The sequence below is a fragment of the Seriola aureovittata genome, chromosome 7 (genome assembly GCF_021018895.1).
Source record: "Seriola aureovittata isolate HTS-2021-v1 ecotype China chromosome 7, ASM2101889v1, whole genome shotgun sequence".
In the NCBI taxonomy this organism is placed as follows: Eukaryota; Metazoa; Chordata; class Actinopteri; order Carangiformes; family Carangidae; genus Seriola; species Seriola aureovittata.
In genome coordinates this window covers 7,810,018-7,832,274 of record NC_079370.1, presented here as the reverse complement: position 1 = coordinate 7,832,274, position 22,257 = coordinate 7,810,018, and the positions used below count along the sequence as shown (strand labels likewise).

At 39.1% G+C, this 22,257-nt stretch overlaps 2 protein-coding genes across 2 annotated transcripts; both read right to left on the bottom strand.

Moving 5' to 3' along the window:
• Positions 1–513: 513 nt before the first annotated feature.
• On the bottom strand, positions 514–12,905 carry akirin1 (akirin 1). The gene is made up of 5 exons (XM_056381738.1): positions 12,531–12,905; positions 3,470–3,616; positions 2,226–2,354; positions 1,135–1,206; positions 514–1,024 (listed from the first exon to the last, which is right to left on the bottom strand). Exons 1-5 carry the CDS (start codon positions 12,733–12,735, stop codon positions 1,014–1,016), a joined length of 564 nt encoding a protein of 187 aa, XP_056237713.1. The 5' UTR covers positions 12,736–12,905; the 3' UTR covers positions 514–1,013.
• Positions 12,906–14,753: 1,848 nt separating this feature from the next.
• Positions 14,754–20,043, bottom strand: cnr2 (cannabinoid receptor 2). Its single transcript, XM_056381200.1, has 3 exons — positions 19,953–20,043; positions 18,016–18,111; positions 14,754–17,867 (listed from the first exon to the last, which is right to left on the bottom strand). The coding sequence occupies exons 2-3, from the start codon at positions 18,083–18,085 to the stop codon at positions 16,777–16,779; spliced, it is 1,161 nt and encodes a 386-aa protein (XP_056237175.1). The 5' UTR covers positions 18,086–18,111; positions 19,953–20,043; the 3' UTR covers positions 14,754–16,776.
• Positions 20,044–22,257: the final 2,214 nt, after the last annotated feature.

Below are 22,257 nucleotides of genomic sequence, written 5' to 3'. Positions count from 1 at the left end.
TCTCATTGTGATCTTCCAAAGCCAAAAGGCGATGACTTCAGATATCTTCTGTCTAAACTAAAGAACAAGGCCCAAAGTTATTCTCTTTACAGTGATACAGTTGCTTGAGGTAATGACAGAGACTGCCTCTTCCAACAATTGGATGCAAGGGTAAAAAAAAAAAAAAAAAAAAAAAAAGTGTCCAAAGTAAAACTCTCATACATTAAGGTTGCAGCATTTTAGAAAGGGCGAGTGGTACTAGTTAACAGAATATAAAGGAATGCTGTGGTGCTGGAGTTGTTGTTTTTTATTCTTATGTAGTTCTCCATTTGGGGTAAAGTGCTCACAAAATGAAAATGTGAACATCAAAAGTCCCATTTCATTTGAGCCAACTCATCTACTGATGAAGAACGTGATACAATCGAAATCCCAAGAATAGCTACCACTACTGACCTTGTGTTGATATTGTTTTTGCCATTACCCATATTGCTAAAAATACAAAGTTCTATTTAAATCAACTTGCCAGACAACAGATTTTAATCACAGAACTTTTATTTTTTTCAAAAGGGAGAAAAATCCACATTCTCAGGTAAAGAGTTGTGAGGAGGGAGTGGGGTCGAGGTGGGGGGAAAGAAATGTGGGACAACGTGAGAAGAAGGAGCCATTACATACAGCTGCTGGAAGGTTATACAGAATGATCATATGAGCCAATAAGCTTTTTCTACAGCACCGGCAAGAGATTTGACACAGATCTGCTTTAGTCAGGATTTTAAGAAAGAGCATATCAACAAGAAAAAGGGCAAAAAAGGGAGGGCTTCATACATAGTTTATCTTTCAGATTCTAACTTTTGGCCAGCAGCAATAGTTTTGAAGTAAGAAATCAACTTTTGGATTAAAAACTGGATAAACCATGGCACCCAAACAGTTTGAGATGGAAGGGAAAAAATAGGGGAGTAAAATGAAAATCAAGTGGAAGAGGGCAGTGGAAGAGCAGCCATCTTGTGGGAGGAAGCTGGGATCTAATCCACGCGAGTTCAGGAGACATCTGAAACACATGAAATGATTGATATTGTAAAACCAGCAGATGATCCTAAACTCTGAACACCGATTAAACAAAAAATATTCACGTAGAAGAAAATGGTTTACGATACTCACAACTAGCAGGCCGGGCTCCGTATCTTCGCATGATCTGGTCTTGTGTAAATTTCACAAAAGATTCATATTGTTCTGGAAGGAGAAGGAGGTGGAAGTGAAGCTGTGTGCTGTAGTTTCAAACACCAAATGGAGCAGATGACTGAGTGTATGTCCACACTAAGCCGACTAATTATCATAACAGTTTTGTGTCAAAGTGACTTGCATCCACAGCAGTGATACCAGGTCTTTTTGCATAGATCTCTGTCCACACTGAAACACGTGAACAGGAAAATGTAAATCTTTCCTTTCACTTCATCCTCTTTTCAGTTGGCAAACAACAACACTGCACATCAGAGTCAACATCTGGTAAGGCTCTCAAGTCTCAGCTTGTTAAACCTATGATCAGTCTCCTCCTGCTTTCTGTGATTACCTATACTCTGTTTCCATACAATCAATCCCATCATATACAGTAGTTGTTCTTAATTACAGTTTCTGTTGTCAGAAAAAAGAACAATTGTGGCTAATAAATGATATTGACCAGCAGCCATGCTAAAGTTGCTGTGCTGAAGTCATCTGACAAAATCAACAAAAAGTAGTTTAATGACAGATCTGCATTGACATTTATACACTCTACAATCCATTTTGGACAGGTTCTGTTATTGGGTAAGGAAAACATTAGCTTAGTGCAGACAGAAGGCCTAAAAAGAGATAAAAAAAAAAGATTATGTTTTTAAAAATATAACTGGCTTAACATGGACATACTCTCAGTACCTACAGCTTTGCGTCAGTGGCTAAACAGAATTGACTTATTTTATGGCACTTGTTCACTCCAGCTGCTATAATTCATTCCCTGCCCATTTACAGACTTGGCATTTAGAAGCTCATATAAACCCTGAGGAAGCCATGGATGCCAGCACTGCAGAAGTTATCAGATATGATGTGAAAAGATTCTCAAAAGGGAGGGGGAAGGATGTTTCTCATTACAGTCACACTTTTACTGATCTTCACTGCCAGAATGTAAAACATTTGGACCAGGTGAATTGTGAGTTTTGAAATCAAAGTCCTGGGGTTTTTTATATTTTATTTATTTTTAAAACAAGAAGGATTTTTACCTGCAAGTTTTGTGTTAAGGATCTGTTCGTACTCCTCCCGGATCTTCTCCTCATGATCTTTGAGCAGGCGCTCACACAGGTAGCTCACCTGCCTCAGTGTGAACGAAGGCTGGTCCTTCCTTGAGGCACCTGTGAAACACAGAATCAGATCAGCTTTAAAAAAAGGCTGAATTACAAACCTTTCCTGTGCAATGATAAGTCACCTTAGCAGAACTGTCCTCTCTCCAAAAATAGGTGCTCGGCCAGGTGCACATTTACAGCTTTGTTCTGCGTTGTCCCTCAGCTCTGCATGACCAATGGGGTCATGCAGCACTAATGTTGTCCCTTTCTCTGAGTCCCATCAATGTGTCCATCACAGCACACCTGGAGCCACTTCTAGTGAGGTGATTCATTACCCAGTGGTCTTTGAGGTCTGCTATGAGTTGGTTAGACTAAAATGTTTGTAAATCACAGGCAAGGATGGCAGGGCAAGGATGAAGGTTTAACAGCAGTCTCAGAGACAGAAAGAAGCAGAGTTAGCAACAGTCCAGTCAGTGTGATGTATGAGAGCGTTCTGGAGAGTGAAAGGAAAGAAGCACAGGATTCTGAAGGCCTGGGACTTGCATTACATCTCACACCTTAACTACAAAATTGTGCTTCACACGTCAAACTGCTCCACTGTTATTGCAGCACAAATGTGTTTACAATGAGGAGCAGAAGCAAAAAGAAAATATGCCATGTTTGTTAATATGAATGATCAATTATGCTGTAGTTGGACTGCAACAGTGGGGCCAGCGCCAAAAACGTGAATGTCTGCAACTGACCGAGTGCTGGAGTTTCCCCATTTGACGTTGCTTGTTCGAAATGAATTGGTGCAAAGAGTTTATTATGTCATCAGGGGGTGTTTACAGGCTGTGTTGCAAACTTACTGGCTTTGCTGCTTGAATTAGTGACTTTTCAGAGCCCCTTTCTTCTGCGATTATGTTGTTACAAATCTGAATGTTTGTAAACTGTCAACAAATGACTAAAAGGTTATGGTACTCTGCAGTCGGCAGCAAAAGAGAGGAAATTCTAAACTGTATACATGGCCCTAGTTCAATCTACAACTAACCTTAAAGAATCTATACATTTGGAATGGTGATTCCTTACATTTGAACCAATATAGTATGTATGAGACCAGAAGACATGGCTTCTGGAGTTGTAGTCCTCATAAAAATAAAAAAAAGTGTATGGATTTGTGTAAAGTCTACAGTAAATTCTCCTACCTGGTGGGGAGCTGGGAGCGTTAAGGGATGAACTGGGGCTGGGAGCGTCACTGGAGCTACAGGCCTCAGCCTGGTTGAAGGCCCCTTCCAGCTGCCGCCGCCTCTGGATCCGGCTGTACTCCTGACGGAGGTTCTGGAAAATCTGCTCTGTAAGGAAGCAAACAGGAACAAGGTCAAAAACTAAATGGACAGAAAGTGCTCACTCACATATGTTCCAGCAAAAGTTGCTCCGATTGTGATACTGGTATTGGAAATGCCTAAAATACTGGACCAGGAATTGGTGAGTTCGCGAGTCTATATGCACCAATCTGATATTTTGATTTATTGTTTCACCCAGATAAAACAGCAGTTTTCCCTGAAATCAATTATTTTTCGCTGGTCTAAAACAGTAGCCTACACAGGAAGCTGCTCTGGCAATCAGTGGCAGCTACTGTTATAGAGCGGTGGAGAAGAATTGATTCCTGGCAAATAGAGTAACATTAGCCATTGGCCAAAGTCACTAATAGGTGGACTGCAGTTCACGTCCAGACCCAGATGCTGTCCTATCCAGATCTGGACCTATAACTTATTGAGAACTATTACATTTTGACAGAGCTTTTCCCTTCTAACCGGTGTAGCTTTTCTAGCTTTTATGGCACTGGTCACATGATGCTACTCAGCCAATTATTGCGAGTCAGTGAGTGAGAAACACTCACTGACTCAGGGAGATGATATGAGAGACAGTCCAAGAAATAAGTCAGTGCGCCTCATCATATGACAGCTTGCAGACACAGGCTACAACAGTTTCAAATTCTTTTTCCATATGTTGTCAAATATGAAAAGACTCACAATGATCACTGTAAGTGAACTACTTCATTAGTATAAGCAAATAATTTAAACAGCATTTGTGTATACTATGATTACTATAAGCAGTTTCAACTGTAAAAAAAGAGAGAGACTCTATGGCATTCATGTATTAGATCATGTTTTACAAGGGGTTTAACTTGAGCCATGCCATACAGCTATCATATCACGCCCATACTGGGTTAGTCGTATTTAGCAGATTAAGCTAAGCTAAAAAAAAACAAAAAACAAAACTTTGAACACATTGGTACAGAATCGGTATCAGCCGATACACAAGTCCAGGTATCGGAATTGGCAAAGAAAAAATGATATCTCTTGTTCCAACCAGTGGGGGCCCAGTGGGCTTGTACACAAGATGCATTCCAGGCTCTCTCACTAGTTTCAATAATAATAAATAAACATGCAAACAATGTTGTGAACCTCTACTAATTATAATACAACCATCATTAAGAACAAACATTTTAGGGTTTCAAGGGCCTAATGTGCAGTGTTCTGTTTAAGTCATGATTTTGATCATGAAAAGCTACTATTGATTAAAGCCATTTAAAATCTATCTTGTAGTGATTGTCCCAGGATATTGTTTTATATTCAATGAGTTGACCAGTGATTCACTGAAGGAATGAAACTACCAGTATTTTCAAATATTAGTCTTCAATGTATGTTCTTTCAATACTACACCCACCACAACCACATCCATACAATGTTGAATGTATTCTAGCATCAACCGGGACTACTGCAGGAAGACTTAATTGTCCACAGTATTTTTAAGATAAACTAGTGATGCTCACTTCCTCTGTGCTATCTGACACTTAAAATGGGCTCCAAAACAAAACATTCATTGACAGGAAGTAGAGGTCTGACATTAACATACCAACTACAGCTGTAGCAAACACACACGCACACAGCTGACTCAACACACTTTCTGATCTTGTGACTGTATTACTTTCACTTCTCTTCCGAAGTTTTTCATGACGTCGACATCATGCCAAGCTGCAGCTGGTGAAAAGGCTCATGTCTAAGCTGCAACTTAAGTCAGTTCTTTACTAAGCTGTAACAAAGTAAAAGCCTCTCATTCTTCTGAGGCCTGTGTAATGGTTGAACATATTCTTGAAGTTTTTGTGGATGTACATATTTGTTTAGAAGGATCTATGCGATACTCGACTGCAACGGATAGTACAGCCCTGATATATTCATGATAATCGCAGCTCCCATTTTCCTGAAAAAATACCTGTAAGTACATGTACTTAAGACAATTATCTGCTCTTATATTTAGGATATATGGAAACTTAAATTTGTTTAATGTTACTCTGACTTTGAAGCTGGAGCTTAACAATGTAAAAAACAGCAACAACAGCAGGTTTGATAGTCTGTTGTGCATTCAGGGATGTGATTGAGGGTTGTTTTCTTTCCAAATTTGCTTTCTATCTCTGTATTCATCTTGGTGTCACAATTATTTCATCTACCCAAGCTGTAAATAAGGACAGAAAACAGAAATCTGTGCTCTGGCATTCACATTTTACAGTATGTTGTCAGAAAAACCAAACCCATTGGCCCAGCCTTAAACACAAAATATGAAAATTGTCATATAAATTTACTTGTTTCTTGCATTACAAAGATGGTGGCTTGCAGGTAATGCTAAGGTCCTCAAAGATGTCACTGTCTTTCATGCATTTGGGCACACCAAAAAAGATTTGAAACTGTCCCTGCTCACAAACGTACTTCCACCATGACATTATAAAAACCACAATAAAATTAATGAGACAGTGGATGCCTGTGAGGAAGGATGTCAATTTCAAAACTTACAAAGTGCTTTAGAAAGCAGTTATCAGTATAGTGAAGCATGTGCAATTGGTTGATTGATAGAATTGGCTAAAAATAAACAATTTTGATAACTAGTTAACTGTTTTACAAGAAAAAACAGCAAAACTTCAGGTTCAGCTTTTTAATTGTTAGAGTTTGCTGCATTTCTTGATAGTATATTTAATATTTTGAGGATGTTGGACAAAAACATACATTTAATAATGTCACCTAGTACTCTACTGTGATTGTGATTGGCATTTTTCGTATTTTTTTAATATGTTTTATAGACCAAAAAATTATTAATCAAGAAAATAATGGTCAAAGTAATCAATGATGAAAATGACTGTTAGTGACAGCCCCATAATTTTCAGTAGATTTTTTAAATCAATGTGAAAATTCACAGGTACGGACTTAAATAAAATACAAAACAACACAATACAGGTGGTGCATGTGCATAAAGCTATGATGGGTCATGAAAATGTGGTCCCTGCACATTGGTTAGCTACTTATCTCTAGATCATGTTCCTCATTAGGCTGAATCTTATGCTGCCTTGCTGTCCAGTGTCAAAACAGCTTAAACATGGGTCACAGACTGCACCACACATATCTGATTATAAAGGTTAATGTTCAAAAACGTCCTTGGAAAAAAAACAGAAAAACACCATGGCCTCAACCAGAGCTGATAACGAAATGTAGAAGAGGGACTTTATCTAGCAAAATTCACACGTGAAGTCGCTATACATGTTGAACCTCTATCTAGGAACTGTGCCTCATTTATCTTGGGTGGGGAGGGAGAGTTAGAGGCCATGTTGCCACTTCAGCCTACTCTCCAGTAAGCTTGTTTGGCTAGCTTCTCTTATGCCATTTTCATGCCCTGGAAAGCACTCCTAGCTTGAAATGTGCTATAAAAATAAGATAATTTCTCTCATTCTAGTCATTTTAAGAAAGCTGTTATATGTGGTCATGCATTACTGAACTGGTACCTTAACTGAGACCCTTCCTCTTGCTGCATGTGGCCTCTGAAAGCTTCCAGTATCAACAATACAGGGTCCTAATCCAACAGACTCTGTTTGTTTAGCTACCACTGGGCTTTTCACTCTTAATAGAACTATGTCACTGCACAGATCAACGTCATCCCCAACCCATGAAGGGGCTCAAACTAGAGCTGACAATGATGATTAGCAGCTTACTAGATTGACAGAAAATACACAGCAATAAAGAAAAATTACCTAATATTCAGTTTACAGCTCCAAGTATGAAGATTTGCCGTTTTTTTCAGTTTTATATTACTGTACACGACATATCTTTGGGGTTTTTTTTTTATGTAAATCTGGCAAAACAAACATTGAATATGTGACCATCAGCTCTGAGCAATTGTGATGGGCATTCTCACTGAATTTGGACATTATATAGTCTAAGCAATTTCCTGAAAGATTAATCAGCAGGTTAATCAATAATTACAAGACGTGACAGGTGAAGCCCTACCTATATCTAACCCCGGCTTTTCAACGGAAAGAAAACAACAAGAAGAACAACAACTATATAATTACACAGGTATTTTTATAGTAAAATAAGATCAGAGAGAAATTAGGTTGATGTCCCCACAATCAGCCCCCAAGTATCACAAACCTAGAATTCAGGGGTTAATTGAGTAAAAACAAAACATCACACTACTAGTACCTCCTAGCAGGGTGATGTTTTATTTTTTGATGATGTTTTTGTACAGAGAATGGGTATGGCAGATCTTACAACCTCTGTTTAAAAATTTCCTGGGGGAAACCCTGTATTACAAATGGGAACCCAGTGTGATTGTTGTTAAAACACAGACTGTATAAGCAGGTGAGCAAGAAAGAGCATGGTGGCTCCAAATCTAACTTTGTTTGGTACCATAATTCTGTGTATTTCTGTAATTTAGTGTTGATAAAACACTAAGTATAAACACAGTTGCAGACTTCAGTCTCTAAATGCAGACAAGAGATTAACCTATGACAGCAGTCTCATGAATGGGTTGAGGTGGTTGAATGTTTATCTCCTGCATAGTGAATGTAGTAAATTCAGATTTCTGATTTAAACGAGTTGAACACTGTTAGACATTCATGACCGACAGACGATTATCATTACTCCTGGCTTCATCTGACTTACAAATGAAAACCCTCTCCTGCTGCCTGCCACTTCTAGTTTCTGCCAACTATTGGTAGCTCAACTCTGGTCGTTGCTTGGCAACAATGACCCTGCCACAACCAGGCCAAGTAATCAATCACAGAGACTTCCGGGAGCCACAGGAACACAGCGGAGAAAGCCTTGGCTAAAAAGCTTAGGCACAGGCCAAACAGTGAATACGACAGGAGATCGGCCTGATAGATTGGACATGGTGTTGGAGAGAAAACAAAGCTGACTCATTTCATTTCACCCTCCCCTGCTACATGATTGTTGGGGGAGGTGGGTTTCAAATATCCCAACTGCCAGGAAGGAGGTTTGATGTATTAGGGGTCAGTTTAAGTTACCGATCTGCAGTAAAAGATTTAAGAATGATGGCTATTAGTTTAAAAACAGCAGAAATATCAACCCTAATAACCCTAACCATGGACTATCAAGACAATTGCCACAGAAGAATAAATTATTTCCAGACACTATTGATTAACTCGGGTAGGGCTAGCATTAAGTGGTCTAAAATCTGAGAGAGAGTACTTGTCCACTTTTTAACAACAATATCCACTAATGATGTATATGGTTTTTATTAGCAAGCTGCCCGCCTCTACTTATTACATGCTTGATAAGCTACCACTGAATTGTTTTTTGGAGGAATAAACTTCATATATTCTGAAATGATGGCAACCTTGATTTAATCCACATAAGACTGGTCAAGAGTATACAAGTAGATTGTTATACACTATATTTCTACCATGGTAGCCGCCCCTGCACCATATTTTGCACACATGTAATGACTTGCCTTTATTGATCATGTATTTGTTTCAATGGAGGAAAAAAGAAAGACACTGACATCTGGTTATTTTACCCATCAACAGGGTCTTGAATTTCCAGAAACTTTAGCAAGGACCACTATTGCCAGGGATGGACACAGTGAGAGATATAAAATTAAAATTTTGAAAAAAAAAAAAAAAAAAAAAAAGAGCACAAGCATCAGTATTGGTATGCAGTATCGGGAGAGAAAGCGTTGGATCGAAGCATTCCCACCAATTGCCATTGCAAAATGAAATTATCTGTTCACTGCTAAAAGATTTCTCTGTACTGTGTTTTAATAATTCATGTACAAATTCCATTGTTACTGCTTCCTGACTTGCTGACCATAGAGCAGGCTATGTTTAGCCCATAATGCTTGAATACTTTTGCAGCATGACCCAGGTTTTAGGTCTGAACTATGACCTGCGCACCTTTCTGTCCAAGCTGTAAACCAGAGAAGAGTCAGCCAGCCTAGCCTTTCAACTTTCAACATCATATCCAAGGAAAACACCAGGCTCATCTGTCATCTTGGGGAATTTTTACCAGAGCACAAGCCCAGACTGGCAGCATAAGAATGAGGCAGAGGAAAATGGAGAGAGTGATCCTATCTATACAATGAAGAAATTACCTAATATTGTCATATCCCTGTTTTTCGCCTACACACACAGCCCTGTTCACCACAAGCAAACCTGACTAGCTGGAAAGCAAGTGTATGTAGAGACAAGTGGGCGGGATGACGGCTGACCTTTCGCTAAAAACAAAACTGCTTTCACTTGGCAAACCACAGCAGAAAGGCAGGCTCACTGCACTAGTCCCATGAGGGGCCTCTTTCTGGGTGAAGGTGAGCATAATACCTGGTTTCTGGACCTCATGTCTACAGCAGATAAATCTACAGTACTTTACCCATGCAGCTGCTGCGCTATAATTCAGCTAGGCAGTCAGGGTCTGAAAGAAATGGAACACACTGAAGGCCTGTTAGATTCTTAACGTAAAGTCCAGTCTAGATAAGCAACGTCAGTCCAGACAACCTCAAATAAACTGATCCTAATGATTCATTTTGTGTACTAATACGCAACATAGCTACAATGTAAACACATCCCTGTTGAAGAAACATAATAAGCAAGTCAGATTGCATAAATTGCATGAACAACAACAGGGGCAAGAAAATATGTCTTCATCTCCAAGAGAGAGCAACTTCATGGAACTGCCTTGCACCTTTTTTGGAAACAAAATACACTTACACAGATCACCAGAAGAAATAAATGCTTTTTACATGAAGCCAATTGTGATGACATCAATATCCAAAACCTTTCCTGACTTTCTCTTCGAGTAGCCACTTTTATACAGAGATCTCGCTATATTGCTGTTAAGACGACTCCTCGATACACCGCCTTTGCTTGTTTACACTGAACCAACAAAGCTGGCCCGATGCCACCTCAGAGTGTGATTTTAGATCGCATGCCGGCTTTTCGGAGTCAGAGGTGTGACGTGTAATGCAATAGCTTTGGCGTCTGTCACATCATGCCATGCCTTTTTTTTTTTTTTTTTTTTTTTAAAACACATGTGGATCTGGCTTTGCAGCTACCATTGCTGCCAGATTGATGCCGGAACAACGCTGCCCGCCCATTCTGTGTTACCTTTAATGCAGAATGCCAAAGCGGAATAAAGGCACGACATTCCCCCCTTGAACAGACTGTGTAAGAGGGGATAGGGATGTGCGCCACCCCATTATCATCTTGCACTGATGTGCACCATGAAGCACATTTTTTCTTACAGTGCTAAGCCAGAAACGACAGAGACCATGCTTTGCCCTTTGTTTTAATAAATGATGCCACAGATACACTGTGCAAATTGGGAGTGTATGGGCTCTTATTAGTTTGTTTCAATGAAAATAATCCTGACTGACAGCTTACATTTCACTTTCTTTTTTCAGGTAACACAAGACATTCTACCTCATCACTGCAGGTAAATCTTCCATGAAGAATGACAACAGAAACCAAGTCAAAGAGCACAGAATTAAGGGGGGTGCTGCCTGACAGCCATTGATAATCTAGAATTAAAAAAAATAAAGTTAGAAATAAGGAGATTTAAACCTCTTTCAATTTAACCACTTGAAGTAGGAGGAGACATGCAGCTCAACACAGTCACTGGGTGCTTATTAGGGATGGAACAATTTGTCCAAGCAGTTACATGCCTATAAAAACTGGTTATGAGGAATGCATCTATGCATTACTGATTTCTTCACTGTCATTGGAATTGTTATTATTTGGTGGCAAGATGGAAGACAAACTTCACAACAACAGGAGGGTTAACAGGGATCCTGAGGTAACCCTGCACTTTATGATATGCTGTGCAATAGGCACATAATGTTAATGTAGGAGTTAACAACAGGGCTTAGTACAGTTAGCAGAGCTTTCTCAGTCTTGTAACCCTCTCACATTTTTTTCTCTCAAATGAATTTGAGGACTTCGAGCAATTGCATTAATTAGAATTCAAAAAGTCCAAGGATTAGGCATCACTACTGTCATGCTGCTCATACCTCAGTGACTGGCACATACAATAAGCTACTGCATAGCAGTGGAGACATCTATGTAATTATCTTGTGTCTACTGAAGCTAGTGTTATATGCGACCCACAACGTCCGATGCTCACAGCGGAGCTGCACTTTCATGTCAACGGTAGAGAAGAGTGCAGGCATAAAGGAAATGAACAATGCCTTCCAGGCCTTAAGAGGAACAGAAATGGTTATGGTGCATAATGATAACCCCCACCTCTATGCAAGACGATTGTGGTGCTAAAGCAAAGGTACATTACCCAGACAGTTCCTAATTAGCAGCCTGTGATGATTTGCCTGCTGCTGTGATGCCATTTGTCTTGTCAGGAAAGCCAACAGGCTAGGTTGTCACCCAAGTGTTAAGAGTATAAGCAGGATCTTTTGTTCCAGTTTTCAAATTAATGTTTAATGAAATATATCTGTATATTAATTAACCCACACCAAAGCTGCAGATGGTTACGGTAAATCTGATTATGGCAGTAATATAGCTATATTCAACTTTCCCAGTGCTAGACATAGTATTTGGTTTAACTAAGGAAAAAACTTCTCTACGTTAATATTTTCATTAACGAATCAACATTAGCCTATGTAAGCTAACTCAGCCAACTATGCCACAATACAATGAGCTGGCAAGAGGCCACCAACAAATACCTATAGAGCCACTTCTACCTTTTGCGTCTACTGATTTATTACGATGATTAAAATTGTCTGCATCGGGAACTAAGCGACGACGTTCGCCTTCCTGACGTTAGCTTAGCCGGGCTAACGTTTAGCCTCCAACCCCCATTCTGATTCTCTCAACAAGCTAGCTATCCATTCCATTCCACTCCACCCAAACCCCCTCCCCCATGACACCCACCCTGAAACGCAGAAAAAGACGCTAAATCTGGTTTAATTTCATACCTGGGGTGAGCCTGTGTTCGCCTCCTAAGGCCGTAGGAGACATCGAATGCGTTGGGCTGTCGACTGGGGGACGGAGGTTGCATCTTTGCGGGGACGGAGTGCCAGGAGTCCCCGGTAGTGGATTGCACCTTCTCCGTTTGGGAGACTGGGGACTGAGGAGGGCCTCAAACTCCATCGACCGTTTTAACGTAGCTCCACAAGCCATGTTAGCTAAACAAAACGGGGAAACAAAATAAGTTGGAGAAAAAACGACCCGCAAAAACTGGGGGTTTAACGGTCGTACTTTGTACGTTTAACGTTTCTCGAATGTGTTCAGTCTTTCTTCCTCTCCACAACAACGGATTTTCTTCTCTGAGTGGTGAGCCAACGACCGAGCCTGCTTTCTGAATTTTTAAAACGTCACAATGGCAGAGCCTACCATTAGAAGAAAGAGGGGGGTTTTAAATATTTAAAACATATTATTTTGATGTCCAATTATTTGAATTACAGTTGTTATCGACTATTACTTTTCTTTCATTCAATACGTAATAAATACTAGAATCAGTTGTGCTTTTGTGATCTATTCGCCATTTTTACGCCGTATTTTCTTGCTGCCCAACCCTATTGTTGTTGTTGCTCGCTTTCCGTTGAACTCAAATTGAAGGTTCACGAGACGTCTGGTGGTGGTGGTCAGGTAACTCAGGTAGATTAAAAGTGACCTCCAGTGATGTTAGACTTTAATCTCCTTAAGAAAAACAAGATTTTATTATTTTTTTAATGTCTGTCAACAACAAACATCCCCATGTTCTATTTTTGTCTATTTATGACCCTTGAAAACCAAACACAAGGTTTGTGGATACATTATTGATGGATATTAGCTAGCTGAAAACATGTAGCACACTTGGTAAGTTTTAAATAGTTAAATGTTTAAAAACGATTTATTGAACAGATATAAAAATGTATGATCAGAAAACCACATCAGTGTAGGTGTGAAATGGTACAGTATACTGTAGCCTAAGTTTGTTTGTTTTTGTGCAATTGTTTGGAAATGCATTGTAAAAGGGGTAAGCACAGTAAGGTGCAGCTGCGCTCTGCATCTTTTCAGACTGCAGAAATCGCGTGTTATATGTTGTATTGTTTTTTAACTGTTGTATTGTTTTTTAACTGTGGCATTTGAGTAACTGCGTTCCCTATCCGTGCATCAAGTATAATTCTTCTGCAGTTGCTCATGTTATATAATGAAAAATGCCAGCTGAGGGTCCGTGCATGAAGTATAATTCTTCTGCAGTTCTTTACGTTGTATAATGAGAAATGCCAGTTTAGGGGGTATTGCCTAATTTCATTGTCTTGTGCTTAGTGCAAAAACATGTTGACGTTTGTGAGCTCGTTCTTCGTTAGCCAATACTGCCCAAACGCTGTTAACCATTTGCGTGTGTTATTGCCCCATTTAATGAAGACATGCTATTAAATTCAGCGCACCTAAATGTCAGTTTGTTCAATTATCCAACTTGTACCAAAGGTCCTCTATACAGAGAGTTTCTCTGCTGTCTCTGCTTGTACAATGAAAATTGAACAAGGAAGTCCGAGCTGGAAACAGTGATAGCTCTTCTTCAAAGTAGCCCAAATGTTGAACGAGAGCAAAGCTAAATAAATAAACAAACTGTCTAAATAATGAACATAATTCATAACTGTTATAGGTTTTTTTCTGCTAGCCCACAACTGATTGGGAATAAATTTCCATTGAACGCTGGAATTATTATAGGGTCTTATGATAAATGTATGTAGCTATTCACCAATTTATTAATTTGATTAAGGTTACTTAATCTGTTACTTATATTCTTACTTAAATAGTAATGCATACTGTTGGAAGTGGGGTCATGTGACTACTGGGCTGAAGAGCAGCAGGAGAACAGGGCCCAATTCACCCTCAGACTCACAGACTTGGAGGCATGTTCCCGGTAAATTCGTGAGGAAATACGGCTGTCTAACTAACGACTCTTAAGTGGGAGTTGGTCATAAAGCCGTGCTAGCTGGGCAAATGGCCAACTGGGGGCAAGATAGCAAATCAATCAATTATCAAACTACGCATGGAAAGGAATTACTGAAAGGAAATACTACTGGGAAGTATTTTACAATTATCAATTAGATAAGTTGCATTTTAACATCTCCTTGTAAAAATGATAGAAATCTATGAAGATTTTCACTGATCAGATGTTTCTTTGTAGAGTTTATTCATTTATTTATTAATTCATTTGTTTATTCATTTATTTTCTGGGGGGGATGATTACATAAGGAGTGGAAATATGAACTACTATTTAGTCTACCATAAATTATATAAATAATTAATGGTTGGATAATTGATAACAGTCATTTCCAAAATTAAGACATTGACACATTTATAAGACATAAACAAATTCAAGGACAATTGCAACAATTTTTAGAATGCAATAAATATTAGGCTACATATTACAAACACAAACTCTCCACCTCTTAGTGTAACACATCTTATCACATCTGTCTATAGTTTCTACAGAATTTGAACATTATAACCTCTACAAGGGTAGGTAAACTTCTACTGGTAAACTGGTATGATCATCCTTTATGTTGAATTTTGAGCACAGTGTGTATGAAAATGCAACTGTACTCCTGTTTCTCATCTCCAGTCTCTTGCCCCAAACACCCCAATTTTCAGATTTTTATTGAAATACAAAAAGTAAGCAGTAAACTGCCTAAGGTTAAAAAAATAAAATAAAGTTTAGGTCACCAAAAACTGAAAGGTCATTGAAAAATCAATTATTCATTGGTTCCATGCTTTATTTTCAGAGACACTGAATTATGAGGTGTTCCAAAACTTTTGACCAACAGTATATCTTCCTGCTCTTTTTTTTTTTTTTTTTTTTTATTCCAAATTCTGGCATCACAAATTCCCAGTATCCAACATGTAACCTCTGGGAGCAAAGATCTACTCACGCGATTGATACAGAGACAGATACACTTCATTGCACACACCAGATGGGTAAAACTAATGGAATTTGCTTGAATATGAACACATAAAGAGTCAAAACAGGATATGGTCAAGTATTATTCTTAATCAGTTGATACAGTGGTTTAAAGGTGTTCTGAATACTATCCACTGACCTACAATCAGCAAGCGTTACAAGACCTATGTGATTCTCTATTTTTGTAACCTTATGTGCAGCTGTGAGTTTAAGTCAGTGTGTGCTTTACTGCAGCTGCCAGTTGTCTCTGTTGCAAAGAGTGTTCTAGTGTCTGTGCTCGTTTTCTCTTCCTGGCATGTGCCTCATTTACCTCAGCACACTGCTTGGATTCATGTGGTGAACATTGTGTGAAATCCTCCCATGCATGGGGCTTTTGTGGAGTCCTGGCATTCATGTGCAGATAGGATAGGCAACCCACAGCGTCCTCTGTTCCTGCACATCAGTGACGAACACTCAAACATAAGCAAGCATACGAACAACTAGTTGTGGACTCAAAAGTTAAGTCAGCAGTTCAGTTCACAGGACACAATATTATAGGAGTGAGAGCTTTAAAGCAATGACATGGGAGGCAGAGGGTCAAAAGCTAGGGGTTAGATGGCCACATTTCATCAGCTCACTTAAAAAAGCCCAATATAGAGTAAACCTTTTGCTTGACCTAAACAAATGCATAGCGGTGTATTTCCACAGAATTATATTACTAGTTAATCTTCCTTCCAGACCTACTTATCATCAGAAAACACATTACAAAATTCCTTGTGTCCTACTTGCAAATAGATAATTATATACTGAAATCACACCATGTTAATCATACTAATTGATTAGATAAAAGTTCACATAATCTAACTAATTCCCAATGCTGTAATTGTTATGATTTAAGTAATGTGTAATGATGACAAAACTAATACTTGGGGTTAATGTTTTCTCCTTACATACACTGTTTTACAGTTGTTGTAATTGCATGTAAAACACAAAATGTCCCACAATTCCCACATTTCATAGACTTTCTAATGTTTCCGATCACTTGTACTAAAAATATTCAGGACTGTGATTCAGTTTTTACCACAATAGTCTTGTTTAAAAAGTCAAGTTATGCCAGCTCTAATATTTTGATGACGATGAATCCTACTATTAGGTATTGTAGATTTGATTCTTAATCTCCAATCACTTGATTTTAATCAACATCTTCACCACGATCACACTTCCATTAACATTTCCTAGACATTTTTCCATCTGTATAGCTACTTCTTCATTTCAACTCTCCACATCCTTCATTTGCTGACATTTAGCTGCTGATTGTTGACCTTTTCTGAGATTGAGTAGAGACGAGTGGTTCTGGTTCTGTGCATCTCCTCCTCAGAGATACAAGTGAGGTTGTTGTCCTCTGTGGACGGTGGTTCTGGGCTTAAGTCCTCTGAAGGCATTTTACACCTCCCAATCTCACAGAACCTTTGTAGGAACTGCAGCAGAGCAACTCTGAGCTCTCTGCAGCGCAGGGCATACAGCAGTGGATTGACTGCAGAGTTAAGCAGGCAGAGGGTGCTGCAAAAGGCGAAGGCCCTCTGTTGGGTGTGGGTCAGGATCACAGAGACATCAGCTATCATGAAAGAAAGCGCAGGAAGCCAGCAGCCCACCAGTATGAGCAGGATCAGGCCAAAGGTACGAGCCAGCCGGATATCCATCCTCATTCGGGCATGGCCTGTCCCTGCTGCTCCCTGGAGGCTTGTCATGGAGGATTCATGACGGTGGGCCTTCCACAGGATGAGAGCGTAAGCTCCCAAAATAAGAGCCAGAAGCACCAGAATGAAGCTGGTCCAGCAGGCCAGATAGCCCTGGTTGATGTAGGGAAACAGACGTGAGCAGGGTTGAGTAAGGTCTTTGTGACACCTCCAGCCCATTAGAGGCAAGAAGGAGATGAAGATGGTGGTGCTCCAGAGAATCAGAAGGCTGAGCAGGGCTCGTCGGCGGGTCAGCAGCACCTTGTAGCTGGAGGCCCGGTAGATGCAAAGATAGCGGTCCAGGGCAGTCAGCAGTAAGCTTCCCACTGAACTAGTGAATGCCATGGTGACACCACCTAATTTGAAGAGGTAGGCCGTGGGGCCATCGCTGCGACGAAAGAGGTGGAAGTCCAAGAAACTGGTGGTGAAGAAGCAGCTGGCGAAGACATCAGCCAGAGCAAGGCTGCCAATGAACAGATATGAGGGCCGCTGCCGTAGAGAGGCTGTGGCAGCAATCAAACCCAGCACAACAGCATTTTCAAGCAGTGTGAAAGGACCTGCCAGGAAACAGATGGAGCCGATGGCTGTCTTCTCTGCTTTAATCAGGACCATGTAGCATTCCAGATTCTCACAAGACCTGTCAACTTTGAGGAAAAACACAAATGTTTGTTATGAGAAATCTTAGTAGACGAGTGAACTGAAACTACAACTGACATGTTTATTGCAATTGATTAAAAAAAAATATATATATTCTGAAGAAAGATGGTAATGAATTTACCGATGGCAACATACCTATTGGTGATGAACTGTTCCCTTTGGCTTCTGTGGGTTCTAAAGAAGCAGAAACCTCCCATTCCTCCATCTCCAGTATTACCTTCTGGGCTAATGCTATATTGTGATTAGGAAGTAAAGTAAATCATCATTTAAATCTGTTGTTCTTTTTGAAATTATAACAATAATGAATGCATCTGAAACAAAGCTAATGAAAGAATTCATCAGGGTTTCTACAAAGAAACATTAACAAAAAATTCAAAAGTAAAATTGTATATTTCCAAATTTTCCATTATTACCTTAACTGCTATGAATAAAATAATTTCTTAGAACATTACTTTCAAATGTCATTATTTGACTGCTAACAAACCATCACTTTCTTGAGGTTTTTACATCAAGTGGAAAAAGATGGGAAACTTCCTGTTGACAAAAAAATGTGGATGATGTGGTTAAGTAGAAAATGTGATTACTTTTTTCTCTTTGTCAATATTGAACTTGGTGCTTAAAAGGAACATTAACATTTGTGAGTCAAGACAGAAAGTCATTTAGAGGTCAAGGCAAACAGACAAAGATCATTATAGTATCAGCTGATGATTATATTGGGAAGATGGTTGAAAAATGCCTGGCAAACCATGACACTTTCCTCAAGCACCAAGATCCATTTTGTTTAAAAATCCAAAGTTCTTCATCTCTTTCCTTATGTATATTAGAGAAAAAAAATAATACAACCAGTTAAATCATAATGGGACCTGGGATTTTACTGTAAATGCATTGAACTATACCTACAGAGCTCAGTCCTTTGGTCTAAATATTTGATAGGATGAAGACTGCCCCCTTTTGGACTTAGATGGGATTGTATTTTAACTGGACAGTTAACCACTGAGTTGAACAATCTGCCTTAGAGTGCACCACCTGTATGCAATTAATAGATTAAACTCAGTGTGGGAAGCTGTTGTCAGAGGATTTGATTAAAGTAAATAATGCTGCAATAAACTGGAGAGGCCACCTATATCTGTTTGCACAGAGCGGCTTAAACATGAGGATTTTTTTTTCTTTTCTTTACATGATGCAACAACATATAAAATACATGCAAATCACAAAACTCTTGAAGGAAAGGTTTTCAGAGAAGTTCAGGGAACACATCAAAATACATCAAAATTGATCAAGGAAAGTAGTCAGCTTATACTGTATGATGTAGTATATTACTATCCTTGGAGGTGGACTAAAGGGTTTTCACCCAATCAGGTTACTGTGCCCTTCATGCCATTGTTCCCCCATTATTCTGTTTCCAGTGACCATATTTTTCATCACAAATATATCATTGCCTTGTGAACGCATATAAAATATATATGGGCAGAAGTGGTTGAAGTAAATTACTTTCCAAAAAGCCTCTTATTGACCTGAGGGACAATATTTTCTCAATTCCACTATGGAAGGTGCATGCACTGGGGATATTACACCACCTCAGGCGTTCTTCTTTTCTCCCTTGTGGATTGACAAAGTGTTCTGTTTTGACTCTTAAGAACCAGGCATCCTTATAGAAATCAGCAGCAGCAGCAGTGCATACAGAAAACTTAATTTATAGTAATGAAAACATACGGACAATCCATTTCATTCACATCACTGGCGACATGCACCCTGAAATATGATGTAGCAATAACCCCTTGTGTCGCTCTTGCACCATGCCACTTTGTTTCAAAATATCAAAAGTCATTGTGGCCTAAGTAATGAAATCACTTATGAAGAAATCTCTGGTTTTCTTGTAGCAACAGACAAAGATCCACTTAGTCAAAAGTAGCACATTTGTTGCTCACCTACTGAATAAGTGAAGTTGCTCAAGAATAAGAGTGCATTTCCGTAAAACTTCCAAAGGCATATCTAAATCGAATTTGCAAAGAGACATCCAACACCAGTTCAAATTTTAAACCTTTAATTAAAAAAAACCTTTAAACACTTACCTTATAATCTCTTTTGTCTGTGGATTTCTGGTTTAATAGTGCTGATTTCCTGTCTTTAAGCAGTAGTACAACCACAGCATGACTGCACAACCTCTAGACTTGTGGCAAAGAGTGTCAGAGAGAAGAGAAGATACGGAGGGTGGCTGTGTGGTGACGGATGGGGGGAGGGGGGGTGAGAGAGAGAGAGAGAGAGAGAGAGAGGCTGATGTAGAGGGAGGGGGAGACAATGGAGAGAAGAGAAGAGAAGAGAGAGAGAGAGATAGAGAGAGAGATGAAAGACACCAAATTATGTTCTTTTGAAGTATTATGACTACAGCTGGAGCCTGTGATGAAACAGGGGAAAATGATAGCTGTGAAGTCCACTTTTTCTTGATCTGTTCAGTTATATATAGCTGGAGTTCAACTATCCATCACAAATCCAGACTGAAGTGGATTTGTCAAATCAAACGTTTCTGTAGAGAAACAGTAGACAGTAGACCAAATGTAATGATCACAAACTTCTGAGTGTTGTGTCCTTCAAGCAGTCAGGGTCATGGACTCTGGAGAGAAGAGCACTTAGAAATGGTACTAGGGTGTTGGATCCTAGGTGTGAAAAACATGTCGATAAAAAAGGTGGAAAAACACATCATAGCCTACATTGAGTTTTGAAAAACTATAGATTGACTATGACTTCATTACTCCAAAGCTGAACCTTGAGTTTAGATCATCTTGTCAGATTTGAACTCTCATGTTCAAATTCATAACCTTATTATATATACACATATATATATTTTCCAACTCCATGTAGCTAAAGACGTCTTGCCATTGGAGCAACAGTTTTTCCTTCCACCTCTTTTGCTAATTACTTTCCAGCATCTTCCATCTTCATCTTACAGACAATATCTACCATCACACATACACACCCTTTCCTTGTAGGATGATAAGGTTTATGCTATTTTTAAATCACACTGCTTGAGGGATTGCAAGTATACCTTAATTGCCTGCCTTCTCTACATGGAATGACTGGGAGGATAATAAAAAGGGGGTTTTAATCATGTCTGCTTCATTAGTTTAAAGATTGTATGTGTGTGCATTAGCAAAGACAATTAATATACTTGTTTTGCAATAATGAGACAGTGCCATTTGATGCTTTCACTGTCATAATTTTCTACCCTCATGTCTGTCCTGAAATCTATATCTGTGTTTTACTAACACATGCTCATTCATTTCAAATGTTCAATGAGATATTTTGAATTTGAAATAGTCAGATATGTTTATATATTAAATCTAAGTAAGCACGGTGGTGTATAAACCAGTCTTAATTGCAAGTTCACAAGGATTTTTATGTTTTTCTCTTATATTTTGCACTAGTCATTATTACTGACAAATGCTCACTGATGCTACAGTTTCAGTGGATAAGCGTAATACTGCTTATAGTACAATAGGGGGCAATGCTAAGCAACACTGAACAATTGGACAAAAGAAGTGAAGCCTCATTAACCAGACAGGGTACATCATAATGATGGTGCTGAACTAAAAGGTCAGCCAGTATTTGAGTCTTTATTATTCTTCATAGATGCAAACTCAAACTTGCTGAGCAGTCTGCTCCGCAATTAAGGACGATTAATTTAGCTTATGTCCCTCTGGTAAAAAGTAAAATACATTAATACTTCAATAACAATTTAATCAGGCCACAAAAATCACATACCTGAGGCATTCTGAGATAATTTAGCAACCCATTTTAGCCTCTCAATTAAAGAGCAGTTGCTGAATAACACAGTAACAGGGACTAACAAATATTTCAAATGACATGACAAGGAAATAGGTCAGAAAGAGATGTTTTGTGACGTGGTTATGTTTAGACATTATTCAAGTAAATTATTGATTTGAAATGCAAAAACAGAAAATAGCTGGTCCTGAAATAAGTCAGTGATATCTGGTGCACTGGCCATGTCTTCTCCTCTGACCTGACAGATCCAGCAAACCAGAAGACAGGAAATGTGATTAGGAGCAGACAGCACAGCTTCAATAAGATTTCTTCTCAGTCACTGTCTGGTCAGGTGCAGCACAACAGGACAGAATAAAGCCTGAAATGTTCAATTATCAGCTGGATTGCATCATCATGTTACACAATCCCTTTTTAGAAATCACCCTGGACACAAACTTGAGAGCTCACTTTGCTGTTGCTGTTTCAGATTGATTCAGGCGGAATCCATTAATCAGATTTCCTCTCCTCATTTCCAGATCGCCAGACCTTCAGAGAGCAGTATCAGATCACTGAAAAACACTGATCAAATTACTTATTGCTAAATGGTTTAATAATGCT